Here is a 19,642-nt window from a genome sequence, read left to right as displayed (position 1 = left end):
CTTTCCGGCTCAAGACTGCGTTAGTTTTGCGTATGGGTCTGTCATGTGATTAAGGAACGAGTCAAACTCGACCCGAGACCCGAAAGACTCATGAGATGAACTAATCAATTCTCTTTCCGGCTCAAGACTGCGTTAGTTATGCGTATGTGGCTGTCACGTGATTAAGGAACGAGTCAAACTCGACCCGAGACCCGAAAGACTCATGAGATGAACTAATCAATTCTCTTTCCGGCTCAAGACTGCGTTAGTTTTGCGTATGGGTCTGTCACGTGATTAAGGAACGAGTCAAACTCGACCCGAGACCCGAAAGACTCATGAGATGAACTAATCAATTCTCTTTCCGGCTCAAGACTGCGTTAGTTTTGCGTATGGGTCTGTCACGTGATTAAGGAACGAGTCAAACTCGACCCGAGACCCGAAAGACTCATGAGATGAACTAATCAATTCTCTTTCCGGCTCAAGACTGCATTAGTTCTGCGTATGGGTCTGTCATGTGATTAAGGAACGAGTCAAACTCGACCCGAGACCCGAAAGACTCATGAGATGAACTAATCAATTCTCTTTCCGACTCAAGACTGCGTTAGTTTTGCGTATGTGGCTGTCACGTGATTAAGGAATGACTTAAACCCGTGGACTCTTGTCAGATAAGAGGTGAGGTGAGCTAATCACAGACTGAAGACCCAGGTAAAGAAGGAATTTTTTTTTTCTGTATCTTATAGCATTTTAGTTTTGTATTGTTTTTAGTGGGATCAACGTTTGCATAAGTACTAGATGTGTTGGGGAAGTAACACATAACATTTTCATTAAATTTAGCTAAAATGAACGAAATGACTCGAAAAAAGATTCGTTCATTTTGCTGAACGAGACTCAAAAGTCCGAGTCGGTAAAATGATCCGAACTTCCCATCACTACTGTATTCACCACTCTGCAGACTTGCTCAATGTCCCGCCCATGGCGCTATCTGATTTGCTTACACCTCACGAGTAATAGCCAATCAACACTTGCGAGACGGTTGAAGCTGGTCCACTGGGCAGTAGAGTTGCCAACTTAGCGACTTTGTCGCTAGATTTAGCGACTTTTTTCCAAAAAAGCGACTAGCGACAAATCTAGCGACTTTTTGGACAATCATTATTTAGTCTCTGAGACTCTCTGGTGCTGCCGCATGAGCGCGCGGTCTCTCTTTCCCAGCGCGAGCCTCTCTCTCTGCATCTGCTGTGTACAGCGAGCGCAGAGAGGAACAGCACTTTCAGTAAAAAAAAAAAAAAAAGAAAGATATTCTGTTGCTTCTAACTCTATTTTACAAGCAAGTATAGCAGTCACAGCACAACCACTGACTTTATCGTATGTGTATTTGATTTCATTAGTGCAGATAATGTTTGAGAGCTGGTTAATGGACTGTGTTTCAGTCATTATAATATTCATTCCGTTGTCTGACAACAGAAACATAAAAATTTAGCAATAAAAACAGTTTTATTGAGAATTAAATTAAATGGCTGAATTAAAATGCAGTATGTGAGCAAAGGGAGGCAGTGTAACAGTGTAAAAGTATTCACTCTTATTTTTGATCAGATTAATGCATCCTTGCTAAATATGTTTTAATTTCTTAAAAAATTAAATAATAAAATATCTGACCCCAAAATGTTGTACGATAGTGTACATTTCACATTTTAATTTTGTACTTTTAAATTTATTTTTGTATAACCCAGTAATCCATTGTCTTTATTTTGTGGGGTCTGATCTAATGAAGAGGTAGAAGAGAGATGATCAGTCTAATCAAACACAGGTCTTATCAAACTATGCATAGTGCGATGTTGTGCACAAAGTAGAAATGTAACATGTCTTTATTGCGTATGAACATTTGCATACTTGCACAATACTAAAACTTGTGAAATAATGCAGGTGGTATTATAGAATGCTTTTCCTAATTTAAATTTAATTTAATTTAAATTTAGGCATTTAGCAGATGCTTTTATCCAAAGCAATTTACAGTGCATTCAGGCAAAAATATTTTACCTAACATGTGTTCCCTGGAAATCAAACCCACAAACTTGTGATTGCTAACACAATGCATTACCACTTGAGCTACAGGAACACTTTTCCTAATATAGCCCATAAAAATATAGCTGTCTGATAGCAGATGTTCTGTCTGAGAGAAATAGAGGAAGAGATTGGCTGTTGAAAGAGAGAACGCAGAGAAAGATGGGGGACCAATAAGGTATCTTGAGAGAAAAAAAGGGGCAAGCTGAGCACATACAGTTGATGAAGGTGTACTGCAATACAAATGTGCCGAACTAGAGAGATAGAGCAAACAGATCTAGCAAAACACTGTTTTCCCAGGACTGTGAAGCTGCCACATGAATGAGTCACCTCAGAACAATACCCAAGTCACATTTTACCTCAAAATCTAAATAAAGTAAAAATAAATTGTATTCTGCTTTGAGAAAATAAGGATTGTTTAATTTTGGCATTAATACTATTTATTTATTTATTTATTTATTTACTTATTTATTTATGTAACTGTTTGTTTGGAAGTGCATCACTAGGCCAGTGGGGCTGACTGATATAATTGCATCAGCGTTCTGGCTGGCAGGCCTTGGCTCTTATCTTCACTGGTTTCATAGATGGCTGTTTTCATTACATAATGTTTCTGATAAGCCCTGAGACAGTCAGTAAAGTCCAAAGTCTGAAAGAACATTTCCATTTGACACTGCCGAAATACCGGTCATGAATCAGAGCCTGTCTGAAGGCCAGCTCTTACATACTGCAGAACAGCCATGAAATACAGTCAATACGGCATAATGGCCACGCATTAATAGAAGCCTGCTATGAGCAAATAGATTTTATTTATGTTCAAGAGCAATAAACTTTGGTTGAAGTAAAAGGTGTGTGTGTGTGTGTGTGTGTGTGTGTGTGTGTGTGTGTGTGTGTGTGTGTGCGCGTGCTTGCGTGCGTGTGTGTGTGTGTGTGTGTGTATATGGTTCCTCACAAGAAGCTTAAAGTTAGAAAATCATCTTTTTCTCTGTACCCACCAGCCCCAAAAGGCTGGACAATGATGACCAGTACTACCAGGGCTTGTCCAGCACTAAGTCCACAAGCCTTTTCAGTGACAGACGGCGCTCGAGCAAACGCAGATCCTCTTCCGAGAGACCACTGTCTGATGTCCCTAAATCTGATCTCCCTAAGGACCCGACTGAGAAGAGGTGAAAGAACATTACACATTTGCATCATTCTGTGAGTTTAACAAATAGCATCTTCAAACCATTGACCTCAGTGCAGTACACAGCATAGTAGACATGATAAATGTGTTTGAGCAGAAGATGCAGATATCAAAATGTAAAAACCTCTGCGCTTTCTTTCCCTTTCTCACTTGTGTCTTCATTTCCTTGTGAAGTCATGCTTTATCTGCCCCTTTCTGTCCACAGGCACTCGTTCTCTAGAATGCCCTCTACAGAGAGTCAAAGTGAGGACAACCCTTATGACTACAGAAAGATACTGAGGAAGACCTCCCAGAGACGAAGGCTTATAACACAGCCTGTCAGTGACTGATGAGGTCAGCGAAAAACATTTTACTTAAAGCTCGGGTTCACCCAAAAATGTATTTTCTGGCATAATTTTCTCGCCATTATGTAATTTCAAACCCACATGAAAGGAGTTCATGTACCACCCACTCTTTTCCATTGAAATACTATAATCTAAGGCTTTCAGTCTTCAAAAAGAGCACAAAGTAATGTTTGATTCCTCAAAGAATCATTCGTTTGAGTCAGATCTGAATCAGTTGGGAAGATTGTTCACAAATCAGACTGATCTGGTTCAACTCCGTGATCCAGTACAGCTCACTGGAGGGATGTCCTATTTCTTTAAGTAATACATCATGTTTTCAGTTCATTTTGATTTGGTTTCCCAAAGAACCTCAGCATTATTTCAGAAAGCGCTGACTTTAGTTAAAGTAGTTACATAAATAACCGATAGCGCCGAAGAGCTGATAGTGACAGGACTTGTGTGCTGTCCTTGCTTGATTTTTAACTCTGGTTTAGCAGTTGATGTTTTCTGAATGTTGATCTTTCTGTGAATAAAGATGTTTTTTAAAAGACATGCATTTGGACCACTTGGGTTATATTGGAATTAATGTCTGTTCTGGATTCTTTATTGAGTCAGACTCGCTGCATCATTTCTGCATAAAACAATAACAGATGCATTATAATAATTTCCCACTTGTATCTACACTTGTATCTGCACATCTAAATTGTATCTTAATATATACTTTTTATTTAATATGTATATGTATAGATGTGTATTCTTGAAATGTCACATATGTAAATATGTTTTTCTAACTATTTAATTATGTAATTAGTCTAATTAAATGATAAAATTCTTAAATTGTACATAATGATGATGTTAAACCCAGTTCAGATTAAAGTTACAATAAAATGTGATAATTACTAGACCAGTTTCATTTTCTTAAGCCCTTCTCAGCTCATTCCATTTATATGCCCTTTTTGATGTAAAATACATTATATGATATTAAAATGTTCTGGATAAAATGTTCATGTTTAGGTAACAATGATGAAATGAAAATATGGTTTAGGGATGTAGATTATTATATTAAAAGCAGCTTCCTAACATAAATTCTGAATTTAATTTTATAACTGATCGACTGAATCAATTTATGTTTGTGTCTATTTTAGTGTGATGCTGATTTTATAGACTAGTGTCCAAATGGATTGCCATTGAGCAACGTATTATATTTTATTTTTTAGATGCAACTTTCTTGACCTGCTCTTTGTGATTTGTCTCATTTGCTCCACACCAATCTAACATGAGTGGGAAAAAACTATTACTTTCTATTTTTATTATTATTACCTGTTATTTTCTACATCCTATAATATAATTTCAGACAGAACCACTTTGGCAAGTTACTTCAGTTTATTAAAAACAATTTATCTTTGGCGGTATGGTTCCTTATGGGGGTTCCTGCTCCCAAATTAATTGAACATACAAGAGCTTAAACATTAACCCCTGGAACCATCAGCTTGAAAATACATGACAATTAAGACACTTAATAAATGTCTTTAAAAGCAAACAGTGGTAATCATGTAGATGTGGCAGTGGGACCTCTATCCTGTAGCCTGGTTATGAGGATGAGTGTTTCTCAGCAGTGAGGTCCATGCCAACCCGGACTTGAAAGCCTTAGTGATCTGAAACAAAGAGACGACAACCAGAAGGTGCACAGTAATATGCTCATGCTTAAAATAGGGAGTGAGGGAGGGTTGCAAAACATTTGAGCATACTTACGGAGCAGTAGGGCCATGTATATATGTCCCGTGTCTAATTGGAGAATGGTAGTGATTGGAGCTATTTGACAGCTGACCGCATCAGCTGGTCGCAGCATATGCATCCGTGGCCTGACTGAACTATTATTATTTTTATTAATTTATTTATTCTTTATTTAGGCTTTCATTTTATTATATGCATGCGAGATAGACGACTTGAGCCATAGCCACACACAATTGAGAATGGTATTGAGAATAAATACATTCACTGTTTTTTTTTTTATTAATCATAGGTTTTCCTGTTCAGGTCTGAACTGGATCACCAGTTTCCTTTTTAATTATAAATGGTTTGATTATAAAAAACGGTCATGGCATGTGGACCGCAGATCTGAATGTCATGGTCCATTGAGCAGCCCGGCTGCTCCTCCTGCTTCTGATGAAGTCTGTCTGGAGTAAAAAAAATAAAAAAAAAAACCACACACACACTTTTGCTTTCAGCACAGATGCGGGTGGTGCGCCAGGAGGGGCATAGACTAGTGTGTGTGGTCAAGATTTGCTACGCAAAATAGTTCGTCATGACCTAAATCGCCTCGGAATTTCACTGGTGACGTGAAGCGGATTATCTTTATGCAATAAGAAGCTTGTAATACCACTAAAGTTGCAAATTTGCATGTTGGAGAGCCCGCGCAAGGTATTGCAAGTGTTTTGTGTACCTTCAACTTGCATTTGCACCTGAGGTATGTGAAAGAGAATGAGAACCATTGGATGCCTGTATCTCCATCAGTACCAGCGTTTCTTCAAGCGTTCAGTGACGGACTCTGGCTGCTCCAAATCATTGCGCACGGCACACCACCTGAATATAGAGGCTCTGTTTCGGCTGTTCTCCGTCTGAGGGATTTGGATATCTTTTAAGAGCTACTTAGCTATTAAAGCACATTATTCGACGCATTTGGACAGGTGTGAGTGTTAATACATCGCGCACGCAACTGGATTTCCGGCGCGTTGGACAGGATTCAGCACCACGGCTGCGGACAGCTCCCGTTCCCCCGTGACACACGTCTGGATGGCTGCTGCTCGGGTTTCTCTGTCGCTGCTCTGATCCACTCTGTACGCGATGGCATCTCACGGGTTTTGGTTTATGGGTGCTGAAAACGCGTCTGGAAACGGCAGTCAAAGCCCGAACACTCGTAAGTGACATGACGTTCAAAAAGAAGCTTGAAAATGTGCAGCAAGATTGTGTTTCATGTATTAGTGGCTGTGAGACAAAGAAATGCGACATTGTTTTGTCAATGTTAATTTAAAACCTTAAAATGTCAGCTTTGCCGTATGATAATGAACAACAGAATTTAGCTCGGTATTTTAAGGCCAGTTCCACGCCATGGATTACTGGTGTTCTTAATGGAAGTTTTACGATGGATATGGTGTTCAAATCACACGCGCTTGATCGTTTCAGCCAGAGCATGGTGTCAGGCGGCGGCCCAGAAATTCTCCGGAGGCATCAGCTCCAAATTATGTGGTAGGTTTATTTTTAACATGTGGTCTAAATGTAAAATCTTTATTCGTCTCTTACCTACCTTCCCAAAAGGTGATATGGTTGTAAACAGCGCGAGATTAGAACATTTAATGTTTTCATGGTTCTACAGTGAACATTTAAAGCTTGGTTTTTGTTTTGTTTTGTTTTGTTTCTTATTTTTTATTTATTTCTTTATTTTAAAAAAATCTAGACTCTGAAAGGCCCGAAACAAATTAGGTGCAGTTAAAAAAAAAAAAAAGAAAAGAAAGAAAGAAAGAAAAGAAAAGAAAAGTGTGTGACATTTTTTAATTAATAGAGTAATCGTTTCTTCTGTAGCTCTGTTAAATGTCGGGGAGGCTGAGAAAACAGCTCAAGCTCCAGTTAAAGCAGAGGATGGGTCTACAGCCGAGAGCTGCGGCTGTAATAAACCCTGTAACTGCTCCAAAGACACCGTGTGTTTCTCTGATCTCTATTCAACAGGTAAACTATATCACGTCGCTATCACAACTGAAAAAAACGGGCCAGATTTTGGTTTCATGGTTGGTTATATTATTCGACTTATTTATTATTGTATTTCTAGTTATTTTTGTTTTGTAGTATGTTTATTCAGACTTTATTATTCGTTAAAAAGCGTTGTAATATATAAGCCAATATTTTTACATATTTATTGATTGTGCACGTCGTCTGTATACTGAAAAAAAAAAATAGACCCTGCCTGTGCATTGTAGTGGATAAAATTGTTATAGTGTAAAAATGTAAACTAACGATGCATCTCGGAAATGTTGTCCTTCGTTTCTTTTTCAAGGTTAAATGAAGCTGTTTTACACTTGATTCAGTTATTCTAATACAACTGCGTTGTTGTTTACAGATCTTTTACCTGCACTGAATGGGGACGCGAAGACTATGAATTTTCTGCAGGAGGTTGTGGATATAATGCTGGCTTATATAGTGGAATCTTTTGACAGGTCGACGAAAGTGATCGATTTTCACTATCCAAACGAATTGCTCCAAAGGAATAATTGGGAGCTTTCGGACGAACCCGAGACTCTAGATGATATTCTGATCAGCTGTCGAGCCACGCTAAAATACGCAATAAAAACTGGTAAAAAAAAAAAATTCATCTGTGATTTGTAAGCAATATACACCGTAAAAAGTGGCATCCTGCGAATGTTACCTTAAAATAGTTTATATTGTATCAAACCAATAAAATGCGTTTTGCTGGTATAAATCAATGTATTTATGTTATATCAGAGATGTTAAGATATATTTTTAACTATATCAATTAATACAGATGTTAGCCTACCATATCCCCCCAGCGTACAATAGTTTTAATACTAGGATATATGTTATTGTGTATTGCATTATTCATCTTCATTACATATCTATAGGTAAAAGCGAACATACATTACATAAATTCTGCTTCTCTATTGTCTCGCAAAATATATAGGCTTTATTTATATATATGTCTGCGCCTGAAGGCGAAACGAATCAGACCAGAACATGACGTGATATTAAATGTATGCGTCTAAGGACAATTTTATTTGTCTCTGATGACATTATGACTGGGGGCATTATTTTAAAAAGTGATTTTCTTTTTGGGAATAACTATGAATGATCAGAAAGACTGATTGATTTCCTTGCTGTCTGCGCCGGTCAGAGATTCATTTGAGCTCCTTCTGAAGTGGTTCACATCAAGCCGCAAGTGAGCCATAAATAGATTATAGATTAGCGGGGCATGAATATTCTTCCATGTAAAATGTATTAATTTTGCATTTTTTCACTATGTTATCTATACCTTCAGCACACCCCAGATATTTCAATCAGCTCTCCACTGGGTTGGACATGGTTGGGTTGGCTGCAGATTGGCTAACCTCCACAGCCAACACCAATATGTGAGTGTGTCTCCATCCATTAAAATACAAAGAGCATTCCCGTTTCCATACGCATTATTTTGGCTTGGTCTTTGTGGTGGCTTGCTTAACCTCACAGATATCAGTTGAAAGGAATAAAATGAAAGGCTAATGAATTAAGACCAGCAAATATAAACTCCACTCTCTCATCTTGTGCCATTCATAGAAAGAAAATGAGATTAGATTTAATCTAAGGAATTAAAGGTTAGATTTAACAGATGCTTAAAAAAACAATGTGATAACATTGTAATAACAATGTAACAGTTTTGTTAAATTGGTTATATTAGAAATCAAATGTTATATACAGTATGTAATTTTATGGGGGGAAAAAGTATCTATCTATATATATATATATATATATATATATATATATTTTTTTTTTTTTTTTATTATTATTTTTTTTAATTCACGCCAGAAATAATTAAATTTCCACCGTTGTCTTAAGCTGACAGTCACACCCTGCTGTATAACCTGCAGACTGTTGCAGAATCCCCTCAAACATCAGAGGCGAAACAGGTTATTGTAATGTTTGCTTATCGTGACATTTTTTCTGGCTTGTGTAACTGAGTCACGTGATCTCTGTGCAAAAAGGTTTACCTATGAGGTGGCTCCAGTCTTTGTGCTGCTGGAATATGTCACGCTGAAGAAGATGAGGGAGATCATTGGCTGGCAAGATGGCCATGGTGATGGAATATTCTCCCCGGGTAAGCAGCTGTCAATCTGCGTGACCTGCCTTAATATGCGCTCTGTGAGTGCAAGCACAGGAATTGACTAAAGGTGTGAAGTTATTAGAAGAAAATGTCTCCATTAATCTTTGATGATCTTAAAAAAAGGCAATATCTGTTATTTGTGTTCTTGGGTTGTAAAATTATTATCCAACAGTGAATATGATTCCAGCCACACCAGTAAAAAAAAAAAAATTATATATATATATATATAGTGTGGGCAGTTACACCAAAGTAAATCAGGGCCTGAGTAAAAACTGAACAGAGGTCAAGCTTTACCTGTGATGGAATGAGAAGTTTAGTTTATTGTCCTCTAGGTGGCGCCATTTCAAACATGTATGCCATGCTGCTGGCTCGCTATAAAATGTTCCCTGAGGTCAAGGATAAAGGAATGTCATCCGCACCAAGACTGGTGGCCTTCACATCTGAACATGTATGTCCGTCTTATTCTCTTATCATATTTTATTTTTCTTTAAAGACAGCACAATTGCATGGGTGTGTGTGTGTGTGTGTGTGTGTGTGTGTGTGTGTGTGTGTGTATATATATATATATATATATATATATATATATATATATATATATATATATATATATATATATATATATAGTGACAGAGATTTATGTTTATGTGCAGTTTAGTGCATTGATGATTGATTATGCCTTTCAGAGCCATTTCTCAATCAAGAAAGGAGCAGCCGCACTTGGAATTGGTACAGAAAGTGTCATCTGTATTAAAGCTGATGAAAGGTTAATCTGAATTACCTCTACTTGATGCACAATTGAGAAATGCAAGTCTTAACATCATAATCGCTAAACCATATGACTTCTTTACTTCTCTCATTTCTTCTAGGGGTAAAATGATTCCTTCCGATCTTGAGAGGAGAGTTATTGAAGCCAAGCAGAAGGTAATTTAAGTGACCGTGTCTCCATGACCACCTCATGTGTCTCTTTTGGGTTTGTTTAAATAATCTTTGTGGTTCTTTGGCAAAATGGACCCTTGAATAATGCACTGATTTCTTTCTCACAGGGATTCGTGCCGTTCTTTGTCAGCGCCACAGCTGGCACCACGGTTTATGGTGCCTTTGATCCCCTGATGTCTATAGCGGACATCTGTAAGAAGCATGATATCTGGATGCATGTGGATGTGAGTAGATCTGCTTCCCTGAACTTACATGAACTTCCTGAATGCTTCACCTGTGAAATACAGACAGTGGACAGGGATCCAAGAGTGATCTCAGTTTTGGCACAGCCAAATTATTGTTCTTTTGGGACAGAACTGAGGACCTTCTCAACTGAACTCCTTTAGTTCTCTTAAAGGGGTTCTATTATGCCCTTTTACAAAGTCTTGATTTGGTTTTTGGTGTGTACTAGAACAGGTTTTCACTCTTGAACCTTTGCAAGCATGAATTTAACAGGACCATTCACTGTTTTTTAAACAGTCTATGGACTCTTATGCAGCTCAACCAGACCTCGTCCCCCTTTTTGTGTATTCTATTAGCGGGAATTATTTAAATGAGTAACATTACGACTTCACAAGAACACGCTGTAGTCTGAGCAAGCCATTTCTTTTAATTCTTGAAAAGTGTTATCTGTTAAAGAAAATATCTTCTTTTAGAATGGACTTTGAGCATTGCAGATCTTTTTTATGCTCAAATCGTAACATTACACTCTAAATAAGACTAAGTTGAAAAAGTAAATTGAATCCTAAAAATCAGCTTCCTAACAACCAATCTGAACAGCCTAGAAACTGCATAGATATGTCATAGTAACCACCCAGAACAACAGCACCCTAGCAGCTGGTTAGTAATGTAATAGCACTCAGAACACCATAGCAACCATATTGCAGTGCCCTAACAACCAACAAGAACACCCTAGAAACCACCTAGCAATTCACTGGAAAATACCCAGAACACCTCAGTTAGCAAGGAAACACTTTGCAATCCTCTACCACCACCCAGAATTTTTGGTTGCAGCATATTTTGCACAAAAATAATCTTCAGGAAAATTTAAAAATAATTTGGTAATGTTGAACCAGCCGTGTCTGAAAGGTGGCATGGCAGGTGAATTTAGCAAGCATGTATTAAATGGCCTCCTTTAGATGTGTAGCTAGCTCTTAATATTTCCTATTAGAGGAATTACATTCAATTAGTCTGTGTGAGTCTGTACATGTGTGTATTCATTCCCATGGGGCTGACAAGATTAATAGCGATATCCTATTCCTAATTATTATTCATTTTTCCCTGGTGATGCTGTCGCCACAGACATATTATGGCGGCATGTTGAAGCTCAAACACATGCATTACTTTTGACTCCACTCAGCATCATTAATCTGACCTAAAGGCTGCAGCTGTACGGTCTCAAATGGGCTGAGAATATAATGTACACACACACACATATATATATAGCTGAATGTACTGCAAACGAATGTACTATAATATCTACTTTTGAAAATATAATTGAGATCAGTATTATACTTTGGGTCAGATCTCATATATCTGTATCTAGTATCTATTAAACCTTTTTTACCATGAGAAATACCTACATGTTTCTGTTTAATAAAAAAATGAATAATGTCTCTGTGTTTATACAGGGAGCATGGGGCGGAAGTTTGCTAATGTCCCGGAAACATCGGTGGAAGCTGAATGGAGTCGAGAGGTCAGTACATTCTGCAGTTTCTATGGATTAAATGGCTCAGTCATGAAACACTATCACATATGAAACACATGCACTGATTGGTTCTCTCTGGACTGTTGCAGCAGCCTATCAGCTGCACTTCTTCATCTACATAACTCTTTAGTATTCTAATTTAACTAGCCGTACACGGTCTCTAGGAATTCTCCTTTTTAGCCCTCCTCCTCCCCAGCACCACCTGTCTAGAGCTGCTATGTTTGTTTTTTTTCCTTTACAGTTTGCCGCAGACTATTTCCTGATATCTTTATGTCTAAGCAGGTTTAACAGAGCAAGCATTTGTACTTGCTCAGCACTGTAGCATATCTAGTCAGTCAAGACCAAACACAATTAATATTCACCTCAATTCTTATCAATAAATGCTTGTGAAATTTATTCAGAGAGTAGTCATGGCTGAAATATTAGTCCACCTGTGGGTTTCTTTTGACTTGTTTCACTGCACAGCACAGTGTCTCAGGAAGAAATCTTAGCAGAATCAAGATAAGTGATAATATAGCTATTCATTTATTTCAAGGACAATGTCTTGGTATTTTAATTATTTCCTGTCTAAACCGAACATGACAATTTTAGGGCTAATTCTATGACCTGGAACCCTCATAAAATGATGGCTGTACCCTTGCAGTGCTCAGCTCTACTGGTTCGAGAGGAGGTGAGACTGTCTGCTTTCTTCATCAAAACCAAAACATATTAACAAATCAGGGACCGGTTCCCCGAGAACGGTCACTCTTAGCGCGCTAAGAAGACCTCGAAAGATATATCTTACCAAAGTTGTTTATGTTCCTAAGTGTGTTCCCCGAAGTGTCCCTTAGGAAGCTTCTTAGCATGCTGCCTCTTACGTCCGACGTTACAAGAGCGCTGTCCAAAGTGAGGGTGCTGAATTAGTTGGCATCGATTGCTCAGTAATCGATTTTCCACTTCACGCGACGGTGCAATACAGCGTTAAGAAAGACAACACGTTCTATACAAATGAAACATTCCTCAAATTATTACAGTAACATTTATTTTAACATAGTTTAAGTTATCAGTAGAATATAGACTATAAATTAAATTATCAAATGGTCAGTAATATGTTCACACGATATGTTGTGAAGGTTAGACGAACCGGGTATCCCTCACTTATCATCCACCCTCCTTATCCCGTTGTGCCACTTGTACCGCTTCTTGTCATGGGTTTAACGACTTCTAAAAATTATATAATACACTTTTATATTAATGGTAAGGTACTTTACAATCAGAATTGATTGGCAAGCAGCTGCAGTTACTTCTATTTAATGCGGTATTAATTGCCATTGGTAATTGTTTTCAATAAAAAGCAACCTATCTACAATGAACAGAGAGAGAGAGTTATATACAGAATATGCTGGGGAAGCAATGTAAAAAAGGGCACCAAGCTTCTCGTCAGAGGAACTTGAAGTTTTGCTGGACCTTGCCACCAAGTCGAAGATCACACTCCTATGGTCCACTATAACCTGCACGTTTATGGCTGCGTATCCCTTTCGCGATATGTACGCCTGATCAATCACTGATGAATTGGCGATAGGGATGAAAGTGTGTGCCATCCACCAGGATGTCCCCGGCATGGTGCACAAGGGCGTTGGTGACAGTGTGGACGCACCTCCACACCTAGGTCTTGATTAGGCCATAGCCCTCTCCCACGACCTCGATGAAGCTCTCTGTAGCAAAAAAATAAAAAATAAAATAAATTAACATAATTTAGCAGCTGGACTTCAGGGCTTAAAGCAAAATTTTGCCGTGTTAAGCTGGCAAGCGCAGGTCTGAGAAGGTCCAGCAGCTCCATAATGAGCTGTCTTTGAGGCATTTTTTTTTTTAATATAGCCACATCAGGCAAAATGTCAAAAGGGCTTAAGTTTTGCCGAATAAAAAAATTGACATGGACTAAACAGCTCCGCGTCCGGCTCCGTCTTTGATTCAATACAAGGACACGTTGGAACTGGACACCACCATGCTTACCCATTTATAAATCTTAGCCATTTAGAGCCAATTTTTGTTTTAATTTTAAATATCAAAAGTGATTGCCAATTCGCTTTAATTACATTATGAAAAAGCCTAGGCTAATTACCACCATATTAGTTCTGATACCACATAAAGTCAACTTCATAAATAGGCCTGTATCCATTGCGAACATAATTTATTATGAGTCTTAAAATGTCCATAACATAAAATCATTGTTGAGCCACAATATTGTCAACATACCATAGTTTGACTCGTACTGCGCTGCGCTGATTTCTAAACACTGCTTCACAGTGGCGGAGACTAGCGTCTTGAGCTCAAACAATGCTAAGAGAGAGCTTACGAATGGTCCAGACCAACCTTACGAAATTGTGACTTACAAAAGATATACTTAGCGTACGAACGTGTCGGGAATCGTGCCATAACGTTAAGAGAGAGGTTAAGGAATAGGTTAAGAACTACTTAGCGATAAGAACGTTTTGGGGAACCGGGCCCAGATTATTACAGTAGCCAGTATTAAACCACTAAGTCAAACTTTAAAAAGTGTGAACACGTGACATCTGCCAGCAAATGCTGCTGGGGGACTTAAAGTCACTTTCCTAAACAACTTTTTTAATGACTTTTAACTGACTATGGTTAAGCCATTTAATTATTTGTAATTTTCTGCCCTTTTCATGTTATGTGTTCCAGGGTCTGATGCAGGGCTGCAATCAGATGCAGGCCTGTTATCTGTTCCAGCAGGACAAGCACTATGATCTGTCCTATGACACAGGGGACAAGGCCCTGCAGTGCGGCCGCCATGTGGACATCTTCAAACTATGGCTAATGTGGCGAGCTAAGGTATTGTAGAGGTTTATGTTTTGTGTTTTACAGCTGCAAAATATAACATGGGCAAGTTATTAGTAATTATTATAAAGTTTCTAGTAGTATTCAGAGTTTTAAGTTATTTAGCAATTTTAATTTTGTGTAATATGATATTGTACTGCTGTATTAAGTAGTATGCTAATATGACTATTATTTGTATTATTGCTGCTTCAGCATGTGCACTGTACACAGGAATAAAATAACCAAGATAACTGGATGCCATTTACTGAATTAAAGTAGTAAACCAATATTCTATTCTCATAAAAAGTGAACATTTATTATCAGCACATTTACTGGGCTGCTAGCCTGCCTTAAACAACTGCTATAAGGCATTTGGGACAGTAGCTCATCCATATTGTTTGATTGCATAGTGAGGTTTATTTAGGTTTATTGTGTTATCAGAATGGTCATCCTTTTTCTTCTCTTCTAAAGGGCACTATTGGTTTTGAGGCTCAGATTGACAAATGTCTGGAGCTTTCAGAGTATCTCTACAACAAGATCAAGGACAGGGAAGGATACAAGATGGTGTTTGATGGAAAAGTAAGTCTTATTAGATATATTTAATTATTTTGGCATTCTGCTGCATCTTGTCATCAGTACTTTTTATGTGGTAGAGACTGAGAAATTAGAAAGTAAAGGAAATTGGGCGAATGTTTAAAGGAGTAAACAGGCCTTTTCTGCTGTTGTTTAGTTTGAGTGAACAGAACATGTTATCTCAGAGGGCACATAAATGTACCTAGTGTTATAGTCTGAGTACCATCAGCATATTACCCACAATAATGCCAATAATAATGTCACAATATAGCCATAATAATGGACAGACAGAAATTCTGACATTTTCTCTTTTGTTTTGTTTTTTTACAGTGAGGTACTGCGATATTATCACAATATAATATAACCCACCCCTATATGGCATATATTAAAGTGGGCTCTTGTTTAAATATGCTGCAATGTTGATTAGACTTCATGTTGATGGTCAAAAGTGAATGGGTTGAACTAAAAATGAAAATCAAACAATAAATCAATCAAATCTTATTCTGGAATGTTCTGGAATTATTATTATTATTATTTTTAATACGTAAAATTGAATGTGGTTTATTTAAGAATTATTTAAATGTATGCTGAATGATAAAAAGCTATTCAAATTAAAGCAGTTCATTTCATTTATTCCATTTATTCATAAATTATTATATTAAACAAAGATCCTCTCTGATTTTAAATGCAGGTCCTGTATTTCTAATAATTTTGTCAAATGCAGAACTGATTGTGTGCACTAATTCATCTATCATGAGATGTTTCACCCTTAAAATGACTGAGCAGTCGTTCAGGACTCATTTCAATGTAAATTGTGCCTGGAACAACAAAATGATTTGGCTGGAGGCTCCTTGCTGAACTCAGGGCAGTGCAGGGCGAGGAGGGTTGCAGTGTTGCAGTATGATCGAATAGCATTTAACAAAACAGTTCAGCTTTCAATTTCATGTTTATCCAGCTCTTTTTGGTTTCAGCAAGCTGAGGTATGACTCAATCTGTGTTTTGTCTCCGTGTCCCACCATCTGAATTGCAAATGAGTCCTTTTCACTGGTGCATAGAGGCATTCTTCTCTACTGTATCCCCTAGAGCCTCACAATGAGGATGAGGGCCTCTAATGGACTGTAGTGTCTGTCTATGAGCTACCTGCTCAACCGCTAAAAGTCCTCACAGCAAAGCCTTTTGATTGAACAGATTACATGGCTGCTTCCAACCTGATGGCAACAAAAATTCCCATTATGGCCCCAGACAGCCCGAAATCACATGTTCTTTCACGGATCTTTAATGGACTCCCCAGAGTGCTCTATTTATGCAAGTGTGTGTTGTATGTTAAATCGAGTGATAGGTGTGTGTATTGTGTGAATTTAAGCTGATGCTATCTGGTGTTCTTATGTCCTTGCAGCCTCAGCATACCAATGTGTGTTTCTGGTACCTTCCACCGGGTGTACGCTACTTGGAGGACAAAGTGGAGAAAATTAAGCGTCTGCACAAGGTGAGAAAAATTGGATTCGATCAGTTGATATGAACTGAGCTTTGCCATTTCAGAAGGATGGCTTGTTTCATAGAGATGGAAACGATTATAAGTGCTGCTGTTGATAATAGCAGGGCACCTGCCAAGGTTTTATGAGGAGGTGAGTGTAATTATGTGGAAATGAGCAGTTGTGTGTTTATTCAGATTACAGTCCCACATACTGTACAAAGCTACTGATCTAATCAAGCTTGTTCTGCTCAAGCTAAGTCAAGGACAGAACACCAGGAAGTATGCTTATAAGGAAGAACTGGAGTGATATTACTGGTTGACATTCTGATTAGGCTTTAGTCTAAAGGACTAAAGTGCTGCAATGAATTTAGCTGGAACTTATTAATGTACAGACTCTGCTTTGTTATGAAGATACTTTGAGTCTTTATACAATATTAAACTATTCTATTAATATAACTTTTATTATTAAATGTACAATCCAAATAAATGCAAATTTATCATGTGCTTTGCATTATTAAAATATTTCACAATTAAAAAATTTACTCATGCTTATGTTGTTCCAAACTTGATTCTCTTTCTTTTTTGGAACCCAAAATAAGATATTTTCAAAAATGTATGTTTGTTATTTTGTCTATACAATGAAAGCAAAACACATTCTGGTGTTGTTTTGAGACCCTTTTGACTATCATTATATAGGCAAAAAAAAAAAAATATTAACCAACTGTGGAATGACAGGAGGGTGAGTGAATAATGACAGAGTCTGAGTGATCTATCTCTTTAAGTATGAAGATTTTAGTGGTTTCCTTGAAAGTATGCAGAAAGTACATATCATTGTTACATACAAGTAAAACACATCAAATGTTTGGGATTATTTGTCAGTTTTTTTAGGAACTACTTCTTTTATTGCCATCACAGGAATAAATTACATTTGAAATTATGAAAAACTAATAAAATCTTAACAAACCCAAGCTTTTCAATAGTATAAAGATGTAGTATAAAGTGTGTGTGTGTGTGTGTGTGTGTGTGTTTATATATATAGTACAGACCAAAAGTTTGTATATATATATATATATATATATATATATATATACATATATATATAATTTATTTTATTTTTTTATTGTACCCAAAGCTAATAAAATTTTCTCTTAAAGGTTGCCCCTTTAATTAAAGCCAAAATGATGGAGTATGGAACGACCATGGTGAGCTATCAACCGCAGGGAGACAAGGTCAACTTCTTTCGTATGGTCATCTCCAACCCAGCTGCTACCTTTGCAGACATTGACTTCCTCCTTGAAGAGATTGAGCGACTGGGACAGGATCTTTAAAAACTTTAGATGCCAAAACTTCTTATTCTTGTGTCCTTGGAAGGAACGGATATTTGTTGTGAATGTAACGGTAAAACTTTGATTCCTCTTTTCCAAAGTCATATAAAGGTAGTATGATATGAAAAAAAAATTATAATTAAAAAAGACAATTTGAAAATATCTAGACTTTAATATTGTAGCATTGTTGTGAGCCTCATGCTCTAAAGCCCTGTAAAAGTGTTAACGTCTGCTTTTACTGTCTATCTTAGTGACTTTGACATGACTTTGTTTGTTTTTTATGGAGAATATAAGGAGTTATTTGCTTCTATTCAGTGCAGGATTTAAGTTTCTATTTGGACCGTTATTTAAAGTGTCAGATTACAGACTATATTAATAGAGACAAAACCACTTAATCAGACCTAAAACTTTTGCATTCACAGGGAATGTGTGACTTTTATCGATTTAACAAGATACAGAACCATAGGAAGAGTTTTTAAAACAGTTTTGACCAGCTATATTGAGTGTGGACATGAAGTTTGCAGTTGGAACTAATTAACATATGTGCAACAATAAGCACAAATATAATGGTGCACTTTAAAATTATATTAACAAGAGGCTGCCAGCATATATAATGAACATTAATATTATATAAACGTGTCTATACATTAGCATATTATATGCTACTCTAGTTCTAAAATTTGACAAAATTTTAATTATAATAATAAATAAGAACAAAATTAAAATAATCTTAGTATAAAATGAAAATATTCTTGACTACTCCTGTTCGCAGAATAAAACGCTCTGTAAAAAGGGAAATTTCCTTCCCTATAATAACGTGCAATATTCTTTATTTCTTTACTGGGAACTTAATATTTGGAAAAGTGCAATCGAGCGGCATTTGTATGGCAGTTGATTTTGGAAACTGTTTAGGTAGATGTTCACATTTAAGCAAGAAAAATTTAAATAAATCAAATATTCCTCTTTTCAACAATGTCCCCTGCAAACAAACAATAGCACTTACATATTACCTACTGTATTTAACATGGGTTTAAATGACAAATTTAGCCTATATAGGCTTTGTAGTAAAACAGTTACTACATAATAATAGCAATATATTTCTTCATTTACTGACCCATTCATGTAAAATTATAGATATTTCAGGGTATTAAAGAGCTAGATTTAATGTTATATATAGATTCCAAAAAGAAGAAAACATAAGCATAATTAGGGTTCTACCCTATGATAGTATGTAAATAAACTTTTTAGATGTTCTTGACCAAGTACATATCTATGTGAATACATCACTGTATTGTAAATAAGGCAGAGTCTATTTGTGTGGTAAATAATATTATTTTCTCTATACAACAAATATTTAATTTTAAATG

The 19,642-nt window shown here is 37.0% G+C and overlaps 2 protein-coding genes across 5 annotated transcripts in view; both read left to right on the top strand.

Annotated features, from left to right (window-relative positions):
* Positions 1 to 3,619, top strand: part of LOC132124167 (myosin-IIIa-like) — a 74,095-nt gene extending 70,476 nt beyond the window's left edge. For all 4 annotated transcript variants that reach the window (XM_059535051.1, XM_059535049.1, XM_059535050.1 and 1 more), the window contains 2 exons: positions 3,033 to 3,200; positions 3,423 to 3,619. In XM_059535051.1, coding sequence (XP_059391034.1) covers positions 3,033 to 3,200; positions 3,423 to 3,546 — 292 coding nt within the window. In that variant the 3' untranslated portion in view covers positions 3,547 to 3,619. The remainder of the gene's footprint in view (positions 1 to 3,032; positions 3,201 to 3,422) is intronic.
* A 2,174-nt stretch (positions 3,620 to 5,793) lies between these two features.
* LOC132124145 (glutamate decarboxylase 2-like) lies at positions 5,794 to 19,276 on the top strand. The gene is made up of 16 exons (XM_059535002.1): positions 5,794 to 6,457; positions 6,724 to 6,786; positions 7,120 to 7,263; positions 7,652 to 7,885; positions 8,585 to 8,675; positions 9,285 to 9,397; positions 9,736 to 9,851; positions 10,087 to 10,166; positions 10,270 to 10,324; positions 10,447 to 10,563; positions 12,010 to 12,074; positions 12,678 to 12,756; positions 14,769 to 14,918; positions 15,375 to 15,482; positions 16,873 to 16,962; positions 18,105 to 19,276. Exons 1-16 carry the CDS (start codon positions 6,385 to 6,387, stop codon positions 18,276 to 18,278), a joined length of 1,752 nt encoding a protein of 583 aa, XP_059390985.1. The 5' UTR covers positions 5,794 to 6,384; the 3' UTR covers positions 18,279 to 19,276.
* Positions 19,277 to 19,642: the final 366 nt, after the last annotated feature.

This window comes from Carassius carassius, chromosome 42 (assembly GCF_963082965.1).
Source record: "Carassius carassius chromosome 42, fCarCar2.1, whole genome shotgun sequence".
Lineage (NCBI taxonomy): Eukaryota > Metazoa > Chordata > Actinopteri > Cypriniformes > Cyprinidae > Carassius > Carassius carassius.
Note: the sequence above shows the minus strand (reverse complement) of the source record. Positions and strands in the feature narration are given on the sequence as shown.

Bases quoted from the DNA above. Each gene is read 5' to 3' on its own strand.
- LOC132124145 (XM_059535002.1), top strand. From the start codon at position 6,385: ATGGCATCTCACGGGTTTTGGTTTATGGGTGCTGAAAACGCGTCTGGA. The intron at 8,676-9,284 runs GTGAGTGTGTCT...CTGTGCAAAAAG, and splicing joins TCCACAGCCAACACCAATAT to GTTTACCTATGAGGTGGCTC. The intron at 16,963-18,104 runs GTGAGAAAAATT...TTTCTCTTAAAG, and splicing joins AAATTAAGCGTCTGCACAAG to GTTGCCCCTTTAATTAAAGC.